Source organism: Sus scrofa, chromosome 5, assembly GCF_000003025.6.
Source record: "Sus scrofa isolate TJ Tabasco breed Duroc chromosome 5, Sscrofa11.1, whole genome shotgun sequence".
NCBI lineage: Eukaryota > Metazoa > Chordata > Mammalia > Artiodactyla > Suidae > Sus > Sus scrofa.
In genome coordinates, this window is record NC_010447.5 from 48,505,712 (window position 1) to 48,532,105 (window position 26,394).

The 26,394-nt window shown below is 39.5% G+C and overlaps 1 protein-coding gene across 5 annotated transcripts in view; it reads left to right on the forward strand.

Annotated features, from left to right (window-relative positions):
- The window catches only part of KRAS (KRAS proto-oncogene, GTPase), a 37,487-nt gene continuing 14,155 nt past the window's right edge, over positions 3,063-26,394 (forward strand). For 2 of the 5 annotated variants that reach the window (XM_013993780.2, XM_005653152.3), the window contains exons 1-3: positions 3,080-3,257; positions 7,663-7,784; positions 25,117-25,295. In XM_013993780.2, coding sequence (XP_013849234.1) covers positions 7,674-7,784; positions 25,117-25,295 — 290 coding nt within the window. In that variant the 5' untranslated portion in view covers positions 3,080-3,257; positions 7,663-7,673. Of the gene's footprint in view, positions 3,271-7,662; positions 7,785-25,116; positions 25,296-26,394 lie in introns of all 5 variants that reach the window. The other 3 variants (XM_005653151.3, XM_013993793.2, XM_003126427.5) reach the window with 2 other exon arrangements.

Sequence of the window (26,394 nt, forward strand, 5' to 3'; positions counted from 1 at the left end):
AGGCCTAGGAACTTGCATTTTTTAAAGTATGCCTGATGATTCAGAAATTGCTTTCCTTTGAGACTCACTGCTCTAAGTCAGGGAAAGAGTGTTGTGGAGGAGGCTGCTGGCTCTGAGAAAGCACCCAGGACCAGGAGGGGATGGGGAAAGGCTTACCATGCATATGTAAACATTAGCGTAGGTGTGAACAGGAAGGAGAAAGAAAGTGTGAGAGGTGAGGCAGGAGTGTAGGGTGCACAGAACACAGAGTGGGATGCTGAACTGCTCTGGAAATCCTGAGTCTAGATGGTAATTGAGACATGTGCATGAGATTAGGTTTCTGCTAATGCCAGAATCCTCATAGTCAGCACAGAAGTGCTATGTAAAGCTTTTCCCTCCTCTGTATTATAGTCCTTTTTAGATTTATGGAGCACCAACTACAGGGAGAGCATTGTATTAGCAGCTGTCTGAGAAAACAAGAGCTCATCATGTCCTTGAAGTTGGACAAAATAAATCTGTGATTTACATTTGAAGAGTGACTCCAAAGCAACATACAAATGAGCATAAATGAATTCCCTTAACAAAAACTCCTAGTGTCCATTATATGCAGACAAAATTTTCTAGACTCCATAGGGTGTCGTGGGTGAGTATCAGAAGATGTCATGGGTGAGTATAAAGGCAGATTTGGTGAAAACAGAGATTACAGAGTCTTTAAGGCATTCTGTGTAAGTAAGGATTTAGATTTACACAGTTCAGAAACAGGGTACATAACTTCATTCATTCAACATTCCATACATTCACTGAGTGCTTATTGTGTTTATAGCAGTAAGTAAAACAGACCCAAATCCTTGACCTCATGGAGCATATATTCTGGTGGGAGAGAGACAAGATAACAAAGTAAGTTATATGGTGTATTAGAAGGTGATAAGTGCTCTGGAGGAAAATAAAGCAGGAAGAGATAGGATTTGGGAGGAGAAGGGAGAGATGCACATCAAATGATCCATTGGGAAACTCATTAGAAGACACCTGAATAGAGATTTATAAGTGTGGAAGGAAGCTCTGTAGATATATAGTTTTTCCCAGATAAAGGGGCAACAAGTGCAAATTCCCTGGAGAAGCCTGCATGCATTTTCAAAGGTCAGCCTGGAACCAGCATGTATGCCTGGAAGTGAGGAAGATGGACTATAGGATGCAAGCTCAGACTGGAAAGAGGGTAGAGGATGTCAAATAACCGAAGGCTACATAGGGCCTGGAGAACATTTTTGCTTTTATGTTCAGCAGGATGGGAGCCACTATCAGTGGGGGAACAGAGGCATGAACACAATCTGACATGAAGGATTCTTCCTTTCAGTTGTGTCAATCTGGGCCCAATTTCTAGATTTGTTTCCTCTTCTGTAAAATATTTGACCTCATGAGACTGTTGTGATGATTAAATAAGACGATTTGTGCAAAACATTTAGCAATTACCAGACCAAGAGCGGCATTCTTTTCCCTTCCTGGTTTTCCACTTCTCTTCTGCCTCTTCCACCTGGTACCAGGTGTTAGGAGAGGGAGCCAGGAAGGAAACAGCCTTGCAGAGTACAGCCCACAGAAGGGGTAGGAAGAAAAGAGAGGCAGTTGGTATAAGGCCTAGGTTAACAGACATAATAGTAGGGATTTAAAATAACTGTTTTGGAGTTCCCATTGTGCCTCAGCAGGTTAAGAACCCAACTAGTATCCATGAGGATCCAGGTTTGATCCCTGACCCCGATTGAGGGATCTAGTGTTGCCCTGTGTTGCTCTGTAGGTGGCAGACACAGCTCTGATCTCTTGTTGCTGTGGCTGTGGTGTAGGCTGGCAGCTACAGCTGCGATTCTACCCCTAGCCTGGGAACTTCCATATGCCACAGGTTTGGCCCTAAAAAGACAACCCCCCACACCCCAAAAAAACACTTTTATTCATGTTTTATGATGTGGATTAGAGGGACAGAACTGCAGAGAGAGATTCAGATGGGTGGTCCTATTAGGTCTAGGTGCTGGTCTGCCAGGCCTCTGTCTTTAAAACTCTCCCAAACCTTTCTAGGTAGTATATCAACCTCTCAAACCTTTCTTGGTAGTTTATCAATGCAGACACTGGGCATACTAGCAGTTTTAATTGTTCCATTGTTTAATGTGTTAACTCCCTGAACGTTAACTTATTAATCTGTCTTCTAATTAATGTTTGAATGATTCTCCTCAGGTCTAGACTATTAAGGGCACTTCTATTTAAAAACAGTCTGTCTCCTGCTTGTGCCATCAGGGGCAATAGGTACCTCTGAGGTCGCCGTTTAGGGTGCCCCGTAATGGCTTCAGAAGGTTCATAAAGCGACAAAGATCAGACCCCCTCCCCTTAACAGTGATGAAAGGACGTGCTGCTTTGTTGGGACCTGGGGCTAGTACGTTCCTGGTCCCAGAGAGTGCAGAATGGTAATCTCCAAGGCGTGCTCGCACAGCCGGGGGCTGGGGAACTGGGGGCCCAGTCTCTCTCTAAGTCACCCACGTCGCCTCCCACTTTCGAATACTGCTTGTTTATTTACTTGCAGTAAATGATAGTGAATGAATGTGCCCAAGCGTAGGCCGACCCCAGGCGAGGTGGGATTTTCGCAGCTTCTCCGAGTGGACCCCACAGGGGCGCGGCAGGGGTCCCCGTGGCGTCTCCCGGGTGCGCGAGTCTTGAGTCCGCAGCTGCGGGCTATGAGCTGCGGCGGGAGCCTGGGGGCGGGCCCCGCGTGGGGCCACCAGTGCCCCCTCACGCGCGCCCGCTCGCCCGCCCAGGCGCCGCCCAGATCTCCCCACAACCTTGCTCCGCCGGCCGCGCGCAGCCACCCAGCACCGCCCCTGCCGCCCGCTTCTTCAGCGGGCCGGGCCCCCGCCCCACCTCCGCCAGCCGGGTCCGTCCCCTCCCCAGCCGGGCCCCGCCTCCTCCCTCTCCCCGGCGGCACTCTCTCTACCCTCTTTCCACACCGCCCTCAGCCGCTCCCTCCCCGCACGCCCGTCTGGAGAGGAATCGAGCGCCGAGAGCATCGATAGTTCTGCCCTCTGCGGCCGCCTGGCCCCGAACTCATCGGTGAGCTCGGAGCTCGATTTCCCTAGGCGGCGGCCGCGGCGGCGGAGGCACAGCGGCAGCGGCGGCGGTGGCGGCGGCGGCAGCGGTGGCGGCGGCTCGGCCAGTACTCCCGGCCCCCGCCATTTCGGACTGGGAGCTAGCGCGGCGCAGGCACTGAAGGCGGCGGCGGGGGCCAAAGGCTCGGCGGCTCCCAGGTGCGGGAGAGAGGTACGGAGCGGACCACCCCTCCTGGCCCCTGCCGGGGTCCCGACCCTCCTCGCCGGCGCCGGGCGGGGCCGGCGGCGAGTGAATGAATTAGGGGTCCCGGGAGGGGCGGGGAGGGGGCTCGGGCGCGGGGCCCTGGCGGGCGGGCCGGCAGGGTGGGGGGGTCTGCAGGGGGAGGCGCGGGGACGCGGCGACGCGGGGAATGAGGAATGGGCGGTGCGGGGCTGAGGAGGGTGAGGCTGGAGGCGGCCGCTGCTGGTGCTGCTTCCTGGACGGGGAACCCCTTCCTTCCTCCTCCCCGAGAGCCGCGGCTGGAGGCGGCCGGGGAGAAACTCGCGGGCCGGGCGGGCTGCCCCTCGGGGCGGTCGGGTGCGGTGGAGGTTACTCCCGCTGCGCTCCGGCCTCCCCTCCCCCTCGTCGTCCTTCCCTCTCTGTCTCTCCCTTCGCTCCCGCACCTCTTCCTCCCTTCCCAGCACTCGGCTGCTTCGGTTACTGCCTTCTCTGCTGCATCTAGCATCTCTCGGACGGAGGTATAAACTTCTCCCTCGAGCGCAGACTGGATGGCTAGTGGCCCCTTTCCGTGTGTAGGGGGATATGGGAGTAATAGGGGAGGTCACGTTTTGGAAGCGCAAAGAAAAGTGCTTAGAGACCACTGTTTGAGGTTATTGTGTTTGGAAAAATGCATCTGCAGCTGAGTTCCTGACTGCTCCCCTCCCCCATGTATGGGCTGTGACATTGCTGTGGCCACAAAGGAGGAGGTGGAGGTAGTGATGGTGGTGGAAGAACAGGTGGCCAACACCCTACAACGTAAAGCTTGTGACTTAGTGAAAACGAAAAAGTTAATCCCAGAAGGTCTATTTGCTTTGTCAAGTTAAAACACACGCAGAAAACCCGCAAAGCAGAAGCAGGGCTTTTTCTTTACTAGTGGAGTGTAGACAGCGATAGCTAAAATCGTACCTGAAGTTTAATTTGCCCGTTGTTGTCCTTTCCCCCATCTCTTCTGGATTACCTCATGCTTATAAATTTGATCCGCATCTCAGGAGTTATTACAGCCCTCCAAAACAGCACTCACAATTTTTTTTTTTAACAAGAGGAGTTAATTGTAGCAATCTGCCAGCTAACTGTCTGAAATACTTATAGACATGTGCATGATAGTTGAAGTCCTAAACTAGCTTTCTCAAACCTTGATATGGTCAAAACAAGGAGTCAAGAACAGAAAGTTATTTTCTAATTTTTACACAATGTATGTTACATCTGTAATGGAAAAACATCATTAAAAAAGAAATTGCAAAGGGAAAAAGTCTGTTCGCAATCATCATCTCAGAATCAACCCTCTGAGTGATGTCATTCTTAGGTGACTAAGGTCCAAAATGCTGACTTGAATATATAATAGACTATAGACATTAAGTATGGTAAATATCAATACTGCTTACTTTGGGACTGTATCCATCCACGGCGTTCTTGGTTTTAGAAGATAGATGAAATGATAATTCAGTTTTATGACAGAAAAGAGTGGAAATTTTTTTTCTGAACAAAATTTTCAGTTCTGATCCCAGTTCTCCCCAGTGCTAGCTTTTGTAGCTTTGGGTGATGGGGCTCCTTCTGGCCTGTGGTCTTCGGTACAACTCCATGGGAACCCAGTTGTCTCTAGTGGATTTATGTATGTATGTATGCATGTATTCACTTATTTATTTATTGTCTTTTTAGGGCCGCACCCATGGCGTATGGAACTTACCAGGCTAAGGGTCAAATTGGAGCTGCAGCTGCTGACTTACTCCACAGCCACAGCAATGCCAGAGATCCAAGCCACGTATGTGACCTATACCACAACTCACGACAACGCCGGATCCTTAACCCACTGAGTGAGGCCAGAGATCAGACCTACATCCTCATGGATACTAGTTAGATTCTTAACCAGCTAAGCCACAACAGAACTCCTCTAGTGGATTTAAATATTGCCTGATTTTTAAAATCCAAGCAAAGATTCTTTTTAGAAATAACCACTGCATGAAGAAGTGACAGAAGGTGTGTGTGTCTTTCAGAAATCACACATGTATGTACAGCTAAGCGCTAATCCGAGCATTTGCCTGCTGTCTCTCCTAGGCTAGGAAACTTATTGGTTGTAAGGACCTGGACCCCTTTACACTTTTAAAAATTATTGAAGGATCCCAGTGTGAAATATGTCAGTATTTACCATAATAGAAATTAAAATTGAGAATTAAAGAAATATTAATTCATTTTTTTAAAAAGGAAATAACAAGCCTATTACTTGATAACATAAATAGAATTTCTTATGACAAATAACTGTTTTCCAAAACACAAAAATTAAAAGAGTGGCATTGTTTCACACTTTCCAAATCTCTCTAATTATATGGCTTAATAGAAGACATCTGGATCCTCATAGCTGCTTCTGTATACGGTCTGTGGTGATCACACGTCTTGAAAATTCTCCGGTATGCTTGTGAAAGATTAAGAGTGGAAAGGGTAAATCACATCATAGCATTATTAGGAAACCAGTTTTTGACCTCTTGGACCCTCCCCCGAAGTTTTAGGAACCCTAATGGGTTCCTGGACCACATTTTGAAAACTGCTGTTCTAGGTTATCCTTGCTTATGGAGGTGGGGTGGGGTGAGGTAGGCAGGGAGCTAGAGGATACATTTTGGTGTGATTATCCTCACCTATCCCATTTGCTGTGGCCAATATTTGGAATAAAATGGGGGAGCAAACAGATTATGATACATGTTTGTAATGGCCCTAGACAAGGCTAGGTGGCACAGAGCAGGCTAGGGTGCCACTAATGTAATACAACAGTTGTTTGGCCTGTCTCTTTGTGAGTGGGTTCAAGAAGAGGGTGAGGAGGTGTTTAATATGTTATCATGTGGAAAACCATGTAACTTTTTTGAGGGTAGAGGGTGGAGTGCGTATTTGGATAATTCTTGGTCTTCAGTAAATTGGATGCTGCCTTTGTATCTAGTGCTTATATACAACATCTGTACATTCATTAATTTAGAACCAGCTTATGCTGTATTAATTATTGTGCATCGACTTCCATTCTCTCCGCAATTCACTACTTGTTTGTAATAGTACCATGTAGTTATTGAGTGATAGGAGATTAAAGTAAGTAAGTTCATTTTTATCTCAAAAAGTTTGAAATAGCTGACTAAAAGAATATTTTCTGTCTTGCATTGTTAACCTTACAAGTTGGCAATATTTATTGCTACTGTTGGGAGATGATGGATGAGAAGCGGAGAATTAAAGTCATGTGCATTACTGAGAAATATTCACTTATATCTTTTAAAAATTCTTTCATTAAAAGCGGTACTTGCCTTTAATATTATACAATTACATTTTTGTGCAAAGTTCTATTTTTCAGCACTAATACAGAATTATATATGTGATCGATGATCATATCATCTGTACTGAATAGTTAGTTCAAAATTCTCAAAGTTCTTTTAGTTTTTGCACTGTTCTTTTCCTCAGCAGATACTTTACAGATTAAAATGTCAAAAATTATTGTCCTTATCTGCTTTGGCGTCTCAGTTTTTAGTTTCCCAGCGCACCATCCAGCTTTGACAGTCCTCTCCCCGCTCCATTCAGATTCTTGCTAACTCTTCAAGAGAACTTTGATGATGCTTTCAAAAAAGTTTTCTGTAGCTCTTGACTCCAGCAGAGACACTCAGCATATCCACTTGTAACTCTTGGGGCCCAAGTCAATGAGGATTACTGTGGCTAAAGTAGCCAAATTTTGTGTGGGTGTGTTCACAGGATATAGCGCAGCTTGCTCCTCACTTGTTCTGAGTGAAGTCATGGCCCACTCCTTTGAGAGCCATTAGCTGCTGCAGATCAGCAGATTGGCTCTTCAGATAGAGCAACCCGGAGTTCCCGTCGTGGCACAGTGGTTAACGAATCCGACTAGGAACCATGAGGTTGTGGGTTCGGTCCCTGACCTTGCTCAGTGGGTTAAGGATCTGGCGTTGCCATGAGCTGTGATGTAGGCTGCAGACACGGCTTGGATCCCACATTGCTATGGCTCTGGTGTAGGCCGGCGGCTACAGCTCTGATTAGACCCCTATCCTGGGAATGGCTCTAGAAAAGGCAAAAACAAACAAAAAAACAAAAACACAGCAACCTGAATCTAAGGTAAAAGAACTGTGTACTCTGAAAGCATTTTTCTCAAATGCTGATGGGGGCATTCATAAATGAAGTACAGTTCAATATATTGCACATCTGTGGTCAACGGGCGTTTTCATCGCTAAACTTTGTGAGGTATTTTGAAACAATTTTTCATATACAGGTCAATTTGTGTTAAGAGGGCTTGATAGCGTTTGGGTTATATTAACCTCATATGTGGCACATGTTCTAATTTAGTCACATTTTCATTATTTTTATTATAAGGCCTGCTGAAAATGACTGAATATAAACTTGTGGTAGTTGGAGCTGGTGGCGTAGGCAAGAGTGCCTTGACAATACAGCTAATTCAGAATCACTTTGTGGATGAATATGATCCTACGATAGAGGTAAATCTTGTTTTACTGTTATGCATATTGACTTGTGCAGGCCCATCCTTTGGGTACAAAAAAGGTTTCTCTGGTCATTTTCTAAAACTACGCATTACAAGACAGTTATTCTGATAATACCTAAGTTATCTGCAATGCACTTGGGTTTCAAGGCTTTACTCTGATGTTATATGTAACCACAGACATGGAGAGCCCAGTGTTGAGTCTTCAGTCTTCTCTGGGGAGAATAATACCATCTGCAATGTTCACTCTGAGCTAGTATATGTGCATTTTGATTGAAAGTGTACTTGTGAGTTTAGCAGAGGGTGAAAATGTGAACTTACATCCTATTTGTAAAAAGAGACATATCTAACAGTTATTTTCCTAAAAATGTGGCTATTGTCCGTATGGGGTTTTGGTGTTTTGGGGGTATATTTTGATGTCACATGTTGAATTGATGGGTACTGGTAAAGTGGAATCATTTGATGATGGAATTAAAAACACTTAATTAGTAGTATTTTCAAGTTTTCTCTTCACATTGAAGTACTGGAGAACCTGCAGCTACCTGTGTGTTTTAGAAAAGCTCATTCTTTTATGTATGTGTATGTTGGGTGATGTATAAGGGTAGGTACCACACTAGTCCTTACCTTTCCTGTGCAGTCCTTTTTCAGTGTACTGAAGGAAATATTAGAATTGTTTTTATTACAAATCAATTACTGTAATTTTCAGGCTTTTTCAGTTTCATGAGAATGTACCAAAAGCAAGGCCAACAGCATAATGATAGAATAAAGGCCTGGCAGAGATCTTGAGAGGTCAAATGATCTCAAGCAGATAGGGATTTATTTAATCCTAGAGACCTGCAAGGAGGGAACGGCACCTAACTGTGTTAACTAATTTCCGAAATGTAATTAGCATATTTTATGCATAATGTGAATCTTCCTGTTAAGTTTAACATAGCATCAGTTTGTCTTTGAAATAGATTTATGCTGTTAAATTATTTCCAAAAACTTCTTTACCCCAGCTTAAGTAATCCTAATTAATCCCTTACTTTTTATTCTAGATCTGATATACCAGTTTTTTAAATCAGCTCTGAAAAATGTCCCAGAATTTTCTCTGAGTCTCAAGCTACAGATTGTAGAACAGGTCAGAATGCCCTGTTAGGATGTTGTATAAAGTCTTCAAGAAACACCTTGACCACACTGAGGTAGATTCAAAGGGCATGGTTAGCCTTTTAAGACGTTTATGCAGGGTAGAACTTTGAGGATTGATTAGATAACTGCTCATAAGGAAATGTCAAATATTTTTGGTACTGCAGGGGAAGAAAATGGAAAATAACCCGTATTTGCAAAGATCTGATTTAAACATAGAAACAGCTTTTATTTGGCTTCCAGGTTTAATAATTTGCAGTAGCAAATGGAAAGAGTCTAACTAAGTGGACCACATATGTAATAGTCTCTATATTTCTTCTTGGCAAGTCACTTCAGTGCTGATGGTTTTATTTTTTTCCTTTGAGGAAGATTAAATAGTTCACCTATTTCTTGTCTTTTCTTCTTTTTTTTTTTTTTTTTTTTTTTTTTTTTTTTTTTTTTTTTTTTTTTGGCATTTCTAGGGCCACACCTGTGGCATATGGAGGTTCCCAGGCTAGGGGTCTAATCGGAGGTGTAGCCGCCAGCCTAAGCCACAGCCACCACAACTCGGGATCCAAGCCACGTCTGCAACGTACACCTCAGCTCATGGCAACACCGGATCCTTAACCCACTGAGCCAGGCCAGGCCAGGGATCGAACCCACAACCTCATGGTTCCTAGTCGGGTTCGTTAACCACTGCACCACAACAGGAACTCCTATTTCTAAAGCCAAGGTTACTAGGCATACTCCACCATTTAAATTGGAGGTAAAAGGAAGTTGTAATTAAAGTTAAGCATGGAAGTTTTCCTAGAATTCTGGCATATGATTTTAGCAGAAGTGCCCCCCATCTTCTGAGGAATTCCTTTATACTATGTTTCTTATCCGAGGTCAAGAGTGACATATAATAATGTGTTAAGAAACCTTTTGGTCAAAATTGTTAAAATGCAATATAAATCTTAAAAAATTTAAGCTAAAAGTCAATCCTTTATTTGGGGGGAAGGTTGAAAAAGTTTATAAACTCAAACCCATTAACTCTGGTTATGATTTCTGCCAAATCAGAAGACTGACCTGGGGAAGCATTGATTATCTGTGAACTTTGAAACTGACGTTCCCTCACTAGTGTAGCCATCTGGGAAAAGGTATCAGAGATTGTTTCTTATCTCCCAAGTTACAGTGAGTCTCTGAGAGAACTGACACATTAAATTCTTGGTATAGTTCAACTAGAAGAAAGGCAAGAGAATGCAGTAGTTTATTTTAATAAATAAAACAAAAATATTGGCATGACGTTTTTGTAAAAGAAAGGATGGGGGCTATCACTACTGCTGTAAGGTTTTGATTGTGAATAGTGTAGGTCAGAGAGAAAATGAGAGAGGTTGTAGACTTTGCACATTTGGAATTCTCATCAGTTTTCCTGCATTAAAACAAATGGAAAGAAATTTAGAAAAAAAATTTAAATTAAGTAATACTGTTTTTTCTAGTGATTTAGGATTGCAGAGATTTATACTGTGAGACAGGTAAGGAAGATGGTTATTGTTTCTTTCATTTAGGTTAAAAATGATCTCTAATCGCTTCTCGGCCTTTTGGCTAAGATCAAGTGTAAAAATTATCTCTAAGAGGTTGTAGCTTGTCTTAGGATGCTTCGCTAGTAAGTGGTGGAATTTTAAATATTCTGAGACCAAGTTAAGTGGGGTTTCCACTGTACCCTTGTATAGCTTTATAAAAATGAAAAATTAGCCTTAAGAAAATATATAATATTAGAGGCTGATTCAGATTTACCAATATATCAAAATTTGAACTTCGCATACTGTCTAATGGCAGAGTTATGACATAGATTTAGATGCATAGATGGAGCATGTTTGTATTTTCACATGATAATCACCTTTACTTCTATTCTGAAAAGATTTTACCTTTATCTTTTATGAAACCTATCAAAGAATTCCAAGAGATAATGAAATACCTTGTTAGTGGTACATGGTAACTAAAAACTCAAAGCAGTCCCATAGTAAATGATTTTACCGTTTGGAGATCACTTGTTACTATAAAAATATGTTCTCTGAAATGTGTTTTCTAAAGTAAAATTTGGGGGAAGCAGGAAAATCTTGTCTTAAAAAAATTAAAGTAGAAATCAGAATGATCAGTTGGTCACTTAGCAAACATATAACAGTTATCTATTGGATATAATGTAAAAATAGATATTGAAAAATATTTTTCCCAGGCTCCAATTCCTTGACATCTGCATAGTTCTGTTAATGTGACACTTATAATTCAGTCCAAACATTAAGCCTGTCTTAGATGAAACAGTTTTCTACTCAGTAAGGAAAAGTGGATTCATAATTGGATTGATTTGTTCCATCTTTAGTGCTCTTTGCTGTGGAGTGTTTATTCACCAAGATCTATGCGTTTCTCTGTAAAAAAATTTTTCCATGTTAATTATGGAATGTACTTGCTGATTAAAGTATTAAATTATGGAGAGAAAATTTGTAATATTAAACCAGTATTGAAGAATGGTGTATGAAAAGTACCATTTAATGTTGTAAGCTGCTATTTTTCTGTTTTTTTGTTTTTTTTTTTTTTCATATGTGTATCAGTAGTTACTAATGAGGGATGAGTGGTGACTTTGCGCCTCAGGGGACATCTGGCAATAATCTGGAGGTATTTTTGATTACAACTTGAGGGTGACTTCTCCTGGCGTTTCTAGTGAGAGAGGCCAGGGAGTCTATTAAACTTCCTGCACAGGAGAAGCCCTCACAACAAATGACAGGCCTCACAACAAATGGCATGGCCCAATGTGTCAGTGGTGGTAAGGTTGAGATGCTCTTGTGTATTACGTACAGCCTTAAACATCCCATAAATTCTGAAATTCAAGTCCCTGAATATAGTTTATGTTGTATTTTTTAACATAGCATAGATTTAAACTTTACATTTTTCTAAACTAACATGTTATATTAGCTTACTCTACTGTTTTACTGAAACGTTCTGTTTTTAAAATAAGAATGCATTTCTCTTCAAGGCTGTATGGTCAGCTCTTCCCCCTCTTTCAAGGGAGTGCCCTCTACTGGTCAACTTATTTGCTTTTATAATAAAAAAAATGGAATCCTAAGTTTGGATATTTTTCCTGTTTAAACCGTGGATATAATCAATTTATAAATAAATAAATTTTATTTAAGTCTTACTTTATATAATTAATGTTATAACAAGCTAAAGTATTCTTTTGCTCTGCTAATATTAAGATTACTCCATGAACTAGTTAGGCCTAACTAATTAAATACATGGGTGAATATTTTTAACTAAGAAAGGAAATGTGGCAGTGTAGGAGAAAATAGAGTTTGCCCTTGTTAACATTGATTGAGGTTACTTTGAGGGAATAAAACATGGCATTGTGGCTCTCTGAATTTCTTTCTTTCTTTCTTTTGCTTTTTAGGGCCACACCTGTAGCATATGGAGCTTCCCAGGCTAGGGGTCCAGTCAGAGCTACAGCTGCTGGCCTACACCACCGCCACAGCAACATCAGATCCGAGCCAAGTTTGCAGCCTACACCACAGTGCACAGAAACTCCAGATCCTTATTAACCCACCAAGCAAGGCCAGGGACCGAACCTGCACCCTCATAGGTCCTAGTTGGATTCATTTCCACTGTGCCACGATGGGAACTCCTGAATTTCTTTTCAGGCACTCAAGGAGGTACCTTACAGAGTTCAAAGCTTAGTGATGTGTTACGTAGGGTGTTAGGAAGAACCTATTCAAAAGTGGCAAATTGTGAAAGTTCACATTATAAATGTTTATAGGACTATAAATAGTTGACAGTACCTGATTTTTAGAATAAACTAATATAAAATTTAGTCACTGTATTTAGGTTAATTTAAGAATAAGTATTAATCATAACTTATTGAGACTTGAACATTAAAAATTATTGGATATGTTTTATTCTAATTTGGGTTTTTATGAATATAAAGCTTTAAAAGCATAGAAATGAAAGAAAAAAAAACTTATCTGTTGTTTGACATCTCTTAAGATTCTGGTTTTAGCAATGCAACTATTTCCTTAATTCCATAAATGTTATTCAGTGCCAGATCTGTACCATGCAGCCTTCCTAGGGTCTAGACATACTTTGAGGAGTAAAAGGGACCAGATCCTTGCCTTCACTGAGCTTATTTTAGATATATTTGGCAGAGCACTGTTTTTAGATAGTGATCCTAATTATATATAACTTAGAGGCTTTATGCTTTCAGAAGGCAGTAGATTTCTTATAGCTCTTAATTATATTGTCTCATGTACCTAGGTTTATGGAAAGTTACATTATTGTGGTCTTAAAAAAAATAAAACTAGAAATGGGTAGTAAAAATAAAATATTTGAGGAGATTAAGTAGGGATATATTGCTTACCTTAGGTAATTTTTGAACTTTTTTTTTTTTAATTTTTTTAAAAATTTTTTTGTCTTTTTGCTATTTCTTGGGCCGCCCCTGCGGCATGTGGAGGTTTCCCAGGCTAGGGGTCTAATCGGAGCCATAGCCACCGGCCTACGCCAGAGCCACAGCAACTCAGGATCCGACCCGCGTCTGCAACCTACACCACAGCTCACGGCAACGCCGGATCGTTAACCCACTGAGCAAGGGCAGGGACCGAACCCGCAACCTCATGGTTCCCAGTCGGATTCGTTAACCACTGCGCCACGACGGGAACTCCTGAACTTTTTTATTTTGAAAAATTTTAAACTATAGAAAAGTAATAAAAATAGTATGAAGAAAACCTCTTATCTTTAGATTACATGTGCTTGCTGTAGAACTTGAATTCATATTATTTATTTTTTGCAGAAGTTGTTGAGAATAAGTTGCATATTGTTCTCTAAACACAGGGGTCTGTAAACTGGCCTGCTTGCTGACCACATACAGCCTTTGTTTTTGTAAAGTTTTCTTCAAGCACAGTTGTGCTTGAGTGTTTACATGTTGTCTCTGGCTGCCTTTGCACTGCAGTGGGAGAGTTGAGGGGTTGCAACAAAGACCAATTACTGTCTAATCCTTTACAGAACAGGTTTTGCCCACCCTGTTCTAACAGCAAGAATAATTCTTTGAGTAACTACAGTGCAATGGCAAAATTTAGGAAATTCAACATTGATGTAATAGTTTATCTAATATATATTCCATATTGAAATTTTATCAGTTCCCAGAATATGCTTTTAGCATTTTAGCAATTTTTTTTTTCCCAATCCCAGGATCAAAAATCAGTTTTCATGTCTCACAATCTAGAACAGTTTCTTAGTTTTTCTTAGTCATTCATGACAGTGTCACTTTTTGAAGAATTCAGGCCAGTTTTATAAAATGTCTTTTCATTTAGTTTTGTCTGACTGTTTTGTCATGGTCAGATTCAGAGTAAACATTTTTGATAGAAATGCCATGTAAGTGATGTTATGCCCTCCTTGGTGTATCACATCAGGAGGCGTAAGATGCTGGCTTGTCCCATTATTGATGATGTTATGTTAACATTGATTATTCGGTTAAGGTCATATCTATCCATTTTCTCTCTATAAAGGTATCTTTAGTTCATTCATAACTAATATGTACTCTGTGGGGAGATTCTTTGAGACTGTAGATATCCTGTTCTCCAACATATTTGCACCCAGTGCGATGTAATATCTACTGGTAATTCTCACCAGGATGAACTATTACCGTAGTGTTTGGAAAGTGGTAGGTAATCTAACTCTGGTGTTACTTCTACATTTATTGGTTGACATCTACCATAAATAAGGTTTCTCTCTTTTCTCTTCCCTCCCCTTATTTATTTGGTTTGTCTTATTTGTATCAGTATGAACTCATGGATTCTTTTTCTGTTGAGTGTGTTGAAGTCTATTCCTGTAATTACTCATTTTGATGGTCAAATTTATTTTTGATATGGCCAGTGGAATCCCTTTCACTGGCCCCTGAATCTTTTGACATGTCCCCATCAGTTTTGGGGCTCTTCCTTACTTTCTGGCACAGTGTGTTCCAGGTTCACCTCCTCTTTCCCCATCCTTACCCTCCATTCATCCATTTGTCCAAAGAACCCTAATTCCTTTTACTAGGAAATGGTGTTTAGAATTAAGACCTGGATGTTAGGTGTGTTTGTTGCTCCTGGGGTGTCACTGCTTCTGGATCATTTTTAACAGAGCCAAGAAATAGATTTCATTTAAAAATCATGAGTTCCGAGTTCCCGTTGTGTTAAGAACCCGATTACTATCCATGAGGATGCAGGTTTGATCCCTGGCCATGCTCCGTGGGTTAGAATCTGGCCTGGCCACAAGCTGCAGCATAGGTCACAGATGCAGCTTGGATCTGGCATTGCTATGGCCATGGTGTAGGCTGGCAGTGATTCAGCCTCTGGCCCAGGAACTTCCATATGCCACAGGTGCTGCCATAGAAAGAAAAAAATAAAAAATAAAAATCATGAGTTCATTCTTCCTCCCCTTCTTCCCATGCCTTTTTTTCCTCCCATGATGAGAACACTAGTTCTGCCTTGTGTGAATTTTAATGTTAAAGATTAGACAACTATTGGAATTCCCATCGGAAACGAATCTGACTAGGAACCATGAGGTTGCAGGTTCGATCCCTGGCCTCGCTCAGTGGGTTAAGGATCTGGCGTTGCCGTGAGCTGTGGTGTAGGTCACAGACGCGACTTGGATCTGGTGTTGCTGCGGCTGTGATGTAGGCCAGCAGCTGTAGCTCCACTTAGACCCCTAGCCTGGGAACCTCTGTATGCTGAGGGTGCAGCCCTAAAAGGACAAAAGACCAAAAAAAAAAAAAAAAAAATTAGACAACTATTGAAACAAAAATGATAATATCAGTCAACATAGACTGAATAATTTAACATTAGGTTAGGTTAGGTCATTTGTAGAATTGGGATTAAATAGTTTTCTCCACTGAGAAAAGTAGGAACCCTTTTCATTTTCCAAGTATTTTTTAAAACATTGAAGAAAACATTTAAGAAAAGATTGAGCTCTTTGGCTATGTGAAAATTAAGACATCTTTAACAAAAATACAAGACAGATGGAAACCTGGGAAAAGCTCTTCTGTATCTGAGTTAGAAAAAAGAAAACATCCAAATAGAAAAAAAAAAAAATAGAGGCTAAGGATATAAATAGCCAACCTATCCCCCCCAACCCACACACAAAGTAATGTTGAAACATATTAAAAGACAATTAATATAGAAATGCAAGTTCAAAAATAACATTTTTAATTTTCATTTTTGCCAAGAAAGGCCTGAAAAGGTTTGGAAAAATGTGTACTCTTTATGCTATAGTGGGAGTATATATTCTTACAAACTTTCTGGAGGTCATCAGTTTGGCAGTATGTATCAAAACGAAACTACATGCCCTGTGACCAAGTAATTCCACTTACAGAAATTTATCTGAAAGATTCAGTTGGATAAATGTTTAAGATGTATATACCCAGGAGTGTTTATTGCTTGTTTATAATTTTTAAAGGTGGAAATAATCTACACATCTACCAGTAGGGAATGGCTAAAGTAAGGTATGGTATATTTATACATATTATATAGTTGTCAAAAAGGATTAGGAAGATCTATATGTACTGACATTGAAAGACTGTTATATAAGAGGAGCTGCATCATAGCACTTTGTGTAGAGTATGAGTGTATTTAAATAAGTAGGTTTAGAAAAAGTAGTCCAACTGTAGATGTCCAGTGATTTTTGTAAGGACAAGATACTGATGTTGCTGTACAGTTCTTAGTAGCCAGTAATCTGCCCCCTATCTTTTTGGCCTATAATAGCATGTATAATGTAAAATACCAAATAATGCAGTTAAACTTTTGATAGCACTTTTCATTTCATAAAGGGATTTTCATGTTCTTTAATTCTAACCTGTATACAAAGTCCTGTGCATTGTTATTTACACCTTTTTATAGCTAAAGGAACAGTAGCATAGAGTAGACAAGAGATTAAATAGCTTGCCCATGCTTACACAACAAGTGGAGTTCTGTGGTGGCCCATAGATTGAAGCTTTAGGAGAAGTGTATCTCCAGCCTAGACTTCAGCCCTGAGAATCAGACCTGCATATCAAAGCTGCCTACAGGTCAGAGCACCAGAGCAACCTATGAGCATATGGAATTCAGTAAGCTCCAAATTGAACTCACCTTTTCCTCTCACCTTCCCCTTTTGTTCCCATCTATAAACAGTAAGCTTGGCTATTTAAGAAATTGGGATATAATTCACATAACATAAAATTCATCCTCTTAAAGTGTACAGTTCAGTGGTTTTTAGTATATTCACAAAGTTACGTGACCATCACCCCATCTAATTCTATAGTATTTTTATCAGCCTATACCAGTTAACAGTCACACCCCAGTCCCTTCTTCTGCCAGCCCCTGGCAACCATTTTCTAATTTCTCTCTCTGTGGATTTGCATATTCTGAATATTTCATTAATTGGAATCATACAATATGTGGCCTTTTTGTGTGTGTGGCTTCTTTCATGTAGGGTAATATTTTCAAGGTTCATCCATATTGTCACATGTTTCAATATTTCATTCCTTTTTGTGGCTGAATAATATTCTCTTGTATGAATATTTGTTTATGTATTCATCAGTTGATGGGCATATAAATTGTTTCCTCTTTTTGGCTATTTTGAAAAATGCTGCTGTAAACATTACTGCAAGTGACGTATGAGGACTTTCCTGTCAATTTTACCCATTAAATATTTCTCAAAACTATTTATAATCTCCATTTTACTGCTGTTACTGCCTTAGTTCAGGTTCTGTCATTTCTTATAAAAGTTTCCTAAACTTATCTCCCAGCCTCCAGTCTGGTTTCTTTCTATAATTTGTCATAATAATGCTAACAGTGAACCTTGTCTTGATCCTCTGTCCTACAGTGATTTCATATAAGGTGAAGTTCAGAACTCCCCTAATGTGGCATGTTAGACCCTCCAGAGCTGACCTCTGCTCGATTGTCTACTTTTGCTTCTACTTAACCTGTAATCCCTCTCAGCTAAAATTGTATTGAACTTATTGGTTCTATGTCCTCAACATGTATATTTCATGTTTTGATATATTCTCTTTGCTTCTGCCTGCCTGGAGTAGCCCTTCTGTCTTTCTTAATTCGCAAAAGTAGAGTTGATCTCATCTTCCTGTTTGCGATCATTGTACTTTGTTTTACTTAAGGTGTTGGATTTATTTCACTCTGTTGTAATTACTTGTTTACATTTATATCTCTTCCACCAGACCTGGCTCTTTGAGGTCAGAAACTTTATATGACACTTAGTAGATTTTTAGTAAGTGTCCCTAGGACACAAGGGGGATGGAGTTAGGTAGGTGCAAATGAACTGATAAATAAGCCTGTTTATACATCCCAAATTCCTTCTTTCTTTCCTATTAGAATTCCAACATACCAGGCTGTTGTACATGTTTCTAGCTGACTTTGAGAACTAGCTGTGTACAACAACTTTTGATGATTTATAACCAATTGTGTGGAACACATCATTCTATGATAGATTCAGTAATGTTTTAGAAGAGCAGCAAAATACCTGAGCATTAAGAGAATGAAAATAAAATTTCTCATTTTTTCCTATAGTGTTATTTAGCAGTACGTGAAAAATACTTATAATTCTTAACACATTAAGAACATCTTACAAGCATTTAAAGAGTATATCCTCAAATAATACTTTAGCTGAAATTTTTAGTAGTCCTATTCATATTTATTTACAAGAGCATCAAATGTAGCATCAGCATGGAGATGGATGTTAAATGGGATAAGGCTTGTAATATGCTTGTTACAGTATTTGACATAAATAAGGGCCTCAGTAAACCTTGGCTGTCATAATTACTATTAATAGTAATATGATTACCTTTAGTAAAAGTTAGTAATTTCTTTAGATTTTTTGTTTACTGTAGTATGTCTTCACATGTCAGGGTTAACTGCCTGAGTAGGAAAACTAAGTTGAGTATGTTAAAAGATGAACATACTAAGTAACTTGGTTACTGTGAATTATAATGACAAAATGATGTCCTCATCAGTGAATTATATCTTGAAAGATTTAGTCTTAACTTTCATATACTCTGATGGGTCTACATAAAATGAAGCTTGAAGGCATGTTAATAAACTGGAAAACACTTTTTAAAATTATACAAGTCAGTGCAAAATAGACAAAAATATTAAATAGGCAAAGGACACAGGTAATAGGAATAAATTTGAAAATAGGAGTTCCCATCGTGGAACAGTGGTTAAGGAATCCGACTAGGAACCATGGGGTTGCGGGTTCGATCCCTGGCCTTGCTCAGTGGGTTAATAGTCCGGCGTTGCCATGAGCTGTGGTGTAGGTCGCAGACGCGGCTCGGATCCTGCGTTGCTGTGGCTCTGGCATACGCTGGCAGCTACAGCTCCGATTCAACCCCTAGCCTGGGAACCTCCGTATGCCGTGGGAGCGGCCCAAGAGATGGCAAAAAGACAAAAAAAAAAAAAAAAAAAAAAAAAAAGAAAAGAAAATAATAAAAACTATGTAACATTACTAGTCCTCAAAGAAATAGATATTAAAATGGTAGAGTTTTTGGTCTAACCTGCTGACAAAAATAAAAAATATAAAAAATTCAGAGTTCCCATCGTGGCACAGTGAAAGCAAATCCAACTAGGAACCATGAGGTTGCGGGTTCCATCTCTGGCCTCGCTCAGTGTTTTAAGGATCCAGTGTTGCCATGAGCTGTGATGTAGGTTGCAGACGTGGCTTGGATCTGGCGTTGCTGTGGCTGTGGTGTAGGCCAGCAGCTGCAACTCCAATTGAACCGCCAACCTGGGGACCTCTATATGCCGCAAGTCCAGCCCTAAAAAGAGCAAAAGAAAAAAGTCATTGTTGAGTGAGTGGTGATGAGATGAGTACACTCTTAGTGCTGAGTGGAAAAGTAATATCATGAGCATCCTGTGCACCCCAACCAGCTTTTTCCTGTCTTAACATTCTGCCACATTTTGTTTAGTTCCTTCTTGGTTTTCTTTCTTTTTTTTTTTTTAAGGGCTGCGTCTGTTCGAGGCATGTGTAAGTTGCCAGGCTAGAGGTTGAACCAGAGCTGCAGCTGCCAGCCTATGCCACAGCCACAGCAAGGTGGAATCTGAGCCGAGTCTTCGACCTACACCACAGCTCCTGGCAATGCCCAATTCCCTACCCACTGAGAGAGGCCAGGGATTGAACCTGCATCCTCATGGATCGTAGTCAGGTTCGTTAATCACTGAACCATGAAGGGAACTCCCCTTTTTTGTTTTTGAGGTTTAAAACTTAATGCAGTTGAAGGCCCCTGTGTTCTCTGTAATTTTATTCTCTTCCCTCTCCAAAATGTTTGAAATCTCTGTATATATTGTTTTGTTTATATTTTTATAAAAGTAATGTACATTTTTTCATATTATTGTAAAACATTTATTAAAATACTCTGAATATAACTTAAAGATTTATAGCTTCATTGTTTTAATATGATTTATAAAATATTTATTTTTATAAGACTGTTTATAGCACGTCTGCATATATTTACATTGAATGGATTTATTTATTTGTTCAGCAGACAGTACTGATTATATATTGTGTTCGAGACTGTCACACAAAGGATGCATAGTACTGAGTAAAACAGATGTGAGCCCAGTGGTCATGGAGTTTGAGAGCCTAGTAGGGTTATGGAACAGTTATGCATAAATACATAGTTACAAATTATAATAGGATCACTAGCTGCTCTGTGGAGAATGTGTTGTAAGAATAACAACTTCTAGGAAGCAGTTGCAGATACTGTACTTGCTTTCTAAAAGGACTGTACCGGTTTATTGTATCATCAGAAAAGTTTGACTTTTTCTATGCTTAACTTTTGCCGGCATAGTATATTTCATTTAGAAAAGGTTTTGTTGTTTTTTTAATATTACTGCAGCAAATAAAAAATATAATACTTTAGCTGGGAGTAAGGGAAAATAAATGGATAACTTTCCTTCATTTAATATTTTATTAGGTTGTATTAGTTTTTAAGTGGCTTTATTTTTATCTTCATTTCCAAAGGATGTTAATATGTACCTGATCTAAAAGTTTATTCCGTTTGAGAGGCTGGAAATAGTACTAATTAAAAACGTAAAGTCTTGATCCTTTTCTTATTCTATCTTTAGTTTCATTGTAGAATCTTGGTTTTAAACTGGTTAGGCCTTGATAACCTGTATTTTTGCAGTGTTTTTTTTTTTTTTTTAAGTATGAAAGGAATAATATGTGTTGAATATTTCAGGTTTGTGAAAAGGTATTTTATTAGCTTAGAGCAGAGGTTGGCAGACTTCTCTGTGAAGGGGCACTTGGGTCTTTGTCACATAATCTTTGTGTGTGTGTGTGTTTGTGTTTAAACCATTTAAAAATGTAAAAACTATTCTTGGCTCATAAGCCATACAAAAACAGTGGGCCACATTTGGCCTATGGGCAATAGTTTGCTGTATACCCTACATAGATTCTTCTTTTGGGAAAGATTTTACAGTGATGCATACATTTTTTTCTACCTCCGAATGCTTCTTTTCTTATGGTTAACCTGAAGTTAAAACAAAATCTTTAGTATTTCCAAATCATTTTGTTGTGCTGTCTGCTTTGTTTTAAAACTTGTCAGTTCTTTTCAGATCAGACCTTGCCATTTAACACTTTTGTTCTTAAGTTTTTTACCAAGTTGCACTGCCTTCTATAGCTTAGTGACTAATTATGCTTCTGAGGATGACTAGTTAAATTTGACTTGAGAAATTGTACTAAATTTTTAACCTAAACCTATTATTTGTAATCAGCAGATTCCTCATTGTTTATAGGTAGGTTGTAGGTTACATTTTTCAACCACAGAATGTGACTCAGAACTTCGCTGTCAGTATCTTTAGGGTTTAGAAGGAAAAAGATAACAGGAATGAGTAGGGACTGGCCTTCCTAAGTTCTCAGTCCCTTTGATGGAGTGTTCATCATGGGAACAGGTTCTGCAGTGCATGCAGAAATACTGATATTCCACATTATATACTTTTGAAATACTGATACTCCACATTATATACTTTTGAAACACAAAGCGTGTCAAAATTTTGTAAATGGGGAGTTCCCGTCGTGGCGCAGTGGTTAACGAATCCGACTAGGAACCATGAGGTTGCGGGTTCGGTCCCTGCCCTTGCTCAGTGGGTTAACGATCCGGCGTTGCCATGAGCTGTGGTGTAGGTTGCAGACGCGGCTTGGATCCTGCGTTGCTGTGGCTCTGGCGTAGGCTGGTGGCTGTGGCTCCGATTAGACCCCTAGCCTGGGAACCTCCATACGCCATGGGAGCGGCCCAAGAAATAGCAAAAAGACCAAAAAAAAAAAAAAAAAAAAAAAGTTAAAAAAAAATTTTGTAAATGGGGGTTTATTGAGGTGTACATCTTAAAGGCAATAGATGTGGGTAATCCCCCAGCCATGCCTTAGGTATAGATTTCTCTGGCTCCAGAAACTATATATGTGGTTAATTACATTGTTGATAGAAAATGTTAGAGACTAAGGGAACTGTCAACTGTAAATGAATATTGGTAAATGAAGAATGTGAAATGACAGCAACATGTAAGGAAAAGTCTTTGGTTTGTTTTACCTGTGCAGTGGCCACACCTGGGTAATGAACAGATTGGTTCCAAGACTGTACTTTGCTCTCAATTCTTGCTTTTTCATTATATTTCAAGAACACTGGTTTTCAGTTTATAATACACAAGAGTTTTTTCATGTAATTCATTAAGAATAGGCTAAAATAAAATGCCAACCAAATATTCAAATCTTTAGGCAAGAGCTTCTCATTTAGAAATTTTATTCATCCTTTTTTTTTCTGACTGGTGAGATAATCAATTTTCATTATACACAATTTGGAAAATAAAGTTTACTTTAAAAGATAAGCACAAGTTCATAGTCTAATGTGGTAATCTTTCATACTTTTTAAAATTAAAAGCCAAAGAAATACATTTAACGTAATATCTATTACCAAAAAAAAAAGATAAGCAAGAGATCAAATACTTCATAGATAAATTATCTCCAACATAGACATACTCTTTGTTAACATTTTGATATATATACCACGAGTTTTTTGTCTTTTTAGGGCTGCACCCACAGCATGTGGAATTTCCCAGGCTAGGGATCGAATCAGGATTGCAGCCACTGGCCGACACTGAAGCCACGGCAACTCCAGATCCGAGCCACATCTGCAACCTAGCCCATAGCTCGCAGCAACACCAGATCCTTAACCCACCGAGTGAGGCCAGGGATCAAACCCACGTCCTCGTGGATACTAGTTGGGTTCTTAACCCACTGAACCACAATGGGAACTCCACTACCAGTTTTTCAGTATACATACGGATACCTTTATATGGATGTGTAGAGGTATTTTATTGAGATCATGCTGCATGTGTATCTTTGTATTCTCCATGTGCTGTAAACATTTTTCAGACATTTTACAAAAAATGTGATTTTTAATAACCACTTTTTAAATAATTGATTGGTCCATAAAGTAATTTATGAACTAAGGGTGGAGCAACAAAAAACAGTATCCCCAGGCTTATACTTTATACCTCTTATGAGCCCTGCCTCTGACTCCATGACTTCACCTTGCACCAGCCCTTACTCTTATTTTTTGAAGCCTGTTTTGGCAGAGTGTGTAAAATCTTTTAGGCATGAGTTCTTAATCAAAAACCAGAAGAAAATTGGATTTTCATTTCAAGAATCTATTATGTTACCCACTCTCTTTCCTTTGCAGGGTGTCTAAGATACTCATCTTTTACCCTATCCTTGTCCACCCCCCCTGTTTTTATTAGAGATCTCACAGAATCTGCAAATAAAAAAGTAACTCTCTTTAGCATTATCATAGTATCCATCTGGCTATTAAATATTCCCAGGACTCAGAAGTATATAAGTAAGGGCATCAAAATTTTCATTATATATAATACATAATATTTTTTATGTATTTCCTTGACTATAAGTAAAATAGATGCATGACAGTTATTTGTAAATTGCTTGATTTTTCTTGCCATCCGAATAATCCAGAATAATAAGAGTTTGTGGAGCTATCCCATTTTGTAATAATTATTTTCTTTTATAGAGACTCTGGGTCTTTTCGTTATTAATCTGTGTGCACTTGCATTGCAAATCTCTTGTATCACCTTTTTTAAAAACTTTTTTTAAAATTTGTGGTAAGATATACATAAAATTTATCACTGCAGCCATTGAAAAATTTTTCTTTTTTGCTTTTTAAGACTGCATCCATGGCATATGGAAGTTCCCAGGCAAGGGTTTGAATCAGAGCTGCAGCTGCTGGCCTATGCCACAGCCACAGCAACATGAGATCTGAACAGCGTCTGCGACCCACAGGCCCACACCACAGCTCATAGTAATGCCGGATCTTTAACCCACTGAGCGAGTCCAGGGATTGAACCCACATCCTCATGGATACTAGTTGGGTTCGTTACCACTGAGCCACAATGGGAACACCCTGCAGCCATTTCTAAGTGTACAATTTAGTGGCATTAAATTCATAGAATTGGACAACCATTAGCTCTCTCTGTTTCCAGAACTTTTTCATCATTCCAAACTGAAACTCTGTGCCCATGAAACAATAACTCTCCAATTCCCCTCTCCCCCAGCCCCAGGTAACCTCTCTTCTATTTTTTTGTATCTGTGACTTTATCTATTCTAGGTATCTCAATATAATTTGTGTCAGACTTAATTCACTTAGCATAATGTTTTCAAAGTTCAGCATATATCAGAATTTCATTCCTTTTTATGGCTAAATAATATTCCTGTGTGTGTGTGTGCACATGCGCACACACGCATCACATTTTGTTTATCCATTCGTTTAATAAATACGTGGGTTGTTTCTCGATTTTAGCTATTGTAAATAATGTTTCTATGGCCATTGGCATACAGATACCTGCTTTCAGTCCTTTTGTTTAGCTACCTAGAAATGGAATTGCTAGATCTAGTTTCTCTGCATCCTCACTAGTACTTGTTATTTTCCTTTAAAAAAAAAAAAATAGCCATCCTAATGGGTGCTAAGTCGTAGCTTATCGTGGTTTTGATTTACATTTCCTGAATGATGATGAGCATCTTTTCATGTGCTTATTGGCCATTTGTGTATCTTCTTTAGAGAAATGTCCAGTTGAAGTACTTTGCCCAATTTTGAATTGGGTTGATTTTTTGTTGAGTTGTGTCTAACACTTTTTAGAAGTAAAAGATGCACCGTAATAATCCAGACTGTGTTTCTCCCTTCTCAGGATTCCTACAGGAAACAAGTAGTAATTGATGGAGAAACCTGTCTCTTGGATATTCTCGACACAGCAGGTCAAGAGGAGTACAGTGCAATGAGGGACCAGTACATGAGGACTGGGGAGGGCTTTCTTTGTGTATTTGCCATAAATAATACTAAGTCATTTGAAGATATTCACCATTATAGGTGGGTTTAAGTTGAATAAAATAAGTCAAGGAGTAATTGTATCTTCCATTTATTGACTCTTTGCTAACTCCCATGCACAAATTATCTAATTTAAATTTTAAAATAATGTTTGTGAGGTTAGTAATATCCCTGTTTAGCAAATGAAGTTCTTAAGGTTTAGGGCAGTTGAGCAACTTGTTCAAGGTCACATAAATAGTAGTAGTGCTGGAATTGAAAGGTAGGCCTGTTTGACTCCAAAACCTATGCTCTGAACCACTCTGTACTGGAGAAACAAGGCTTTAAGCTAGATCCATCATCAAAAGGAAAACCATGAACAAAAATGTGAAAGGTAATTGAGATAGTGTCACTTAATTAGCCTTAAAAATAATCAGCTATATTTAGTGTAGAATTTCTTGGAATTAGATAAATGTTGGCCTTCCATAATTAAGAAAAACCATAATTCTGAAGTTGTAAGATTGAAGTGTTAGAACAGTACAGTTTTAAAGAATCTGACAAATTTGTATAAAACTGACTAGTTTGTTAAAAGAATTATCCATACAGAAGTCAGAATCTTTTCACTTGGTGTTCTCTTTTTAAAGAATGGAATGTGAAAATTATGTTAGTGTTGTATTCATGTTTTTATGAAAACTTTATTTTGTTTTGGCTACACCTTCCTCCTGCCCCCCAAATATGGAAGTTCCTGGGACCAGGGATTGAACCTGCACCACAGCAGCTTCCTGAGCCGCTGCAGTGACAACGCTGGATCCTTACCCTGCTGCTCCACGAGAAAACTCTGATTTTGGGTGTTCCCTTTGTGGCTCAGTGGGTTACAAACCTGAGTAGTATCCATGAGGATGCAGATTCGATCCCTGGCCTTGCACAGTGGGTTAAGGATCTGGAGTTGCCATGAGCCATGGTGTAGGTTGCAGATGCAGCTTGGATCCTGCGTTGCTGTGGCTATAGCTTAGGCTCTCTGAATCCTATCCTGGGAACTTCTATCTGCCACAGGTGGGGCCCTGAAAAGCTGAAAAAAGAGAATTCCGAATTTTAATTTATATATATTTAAATTAAGTACATATATATACACACACACAGACATATTTAATGATATAGTATATGT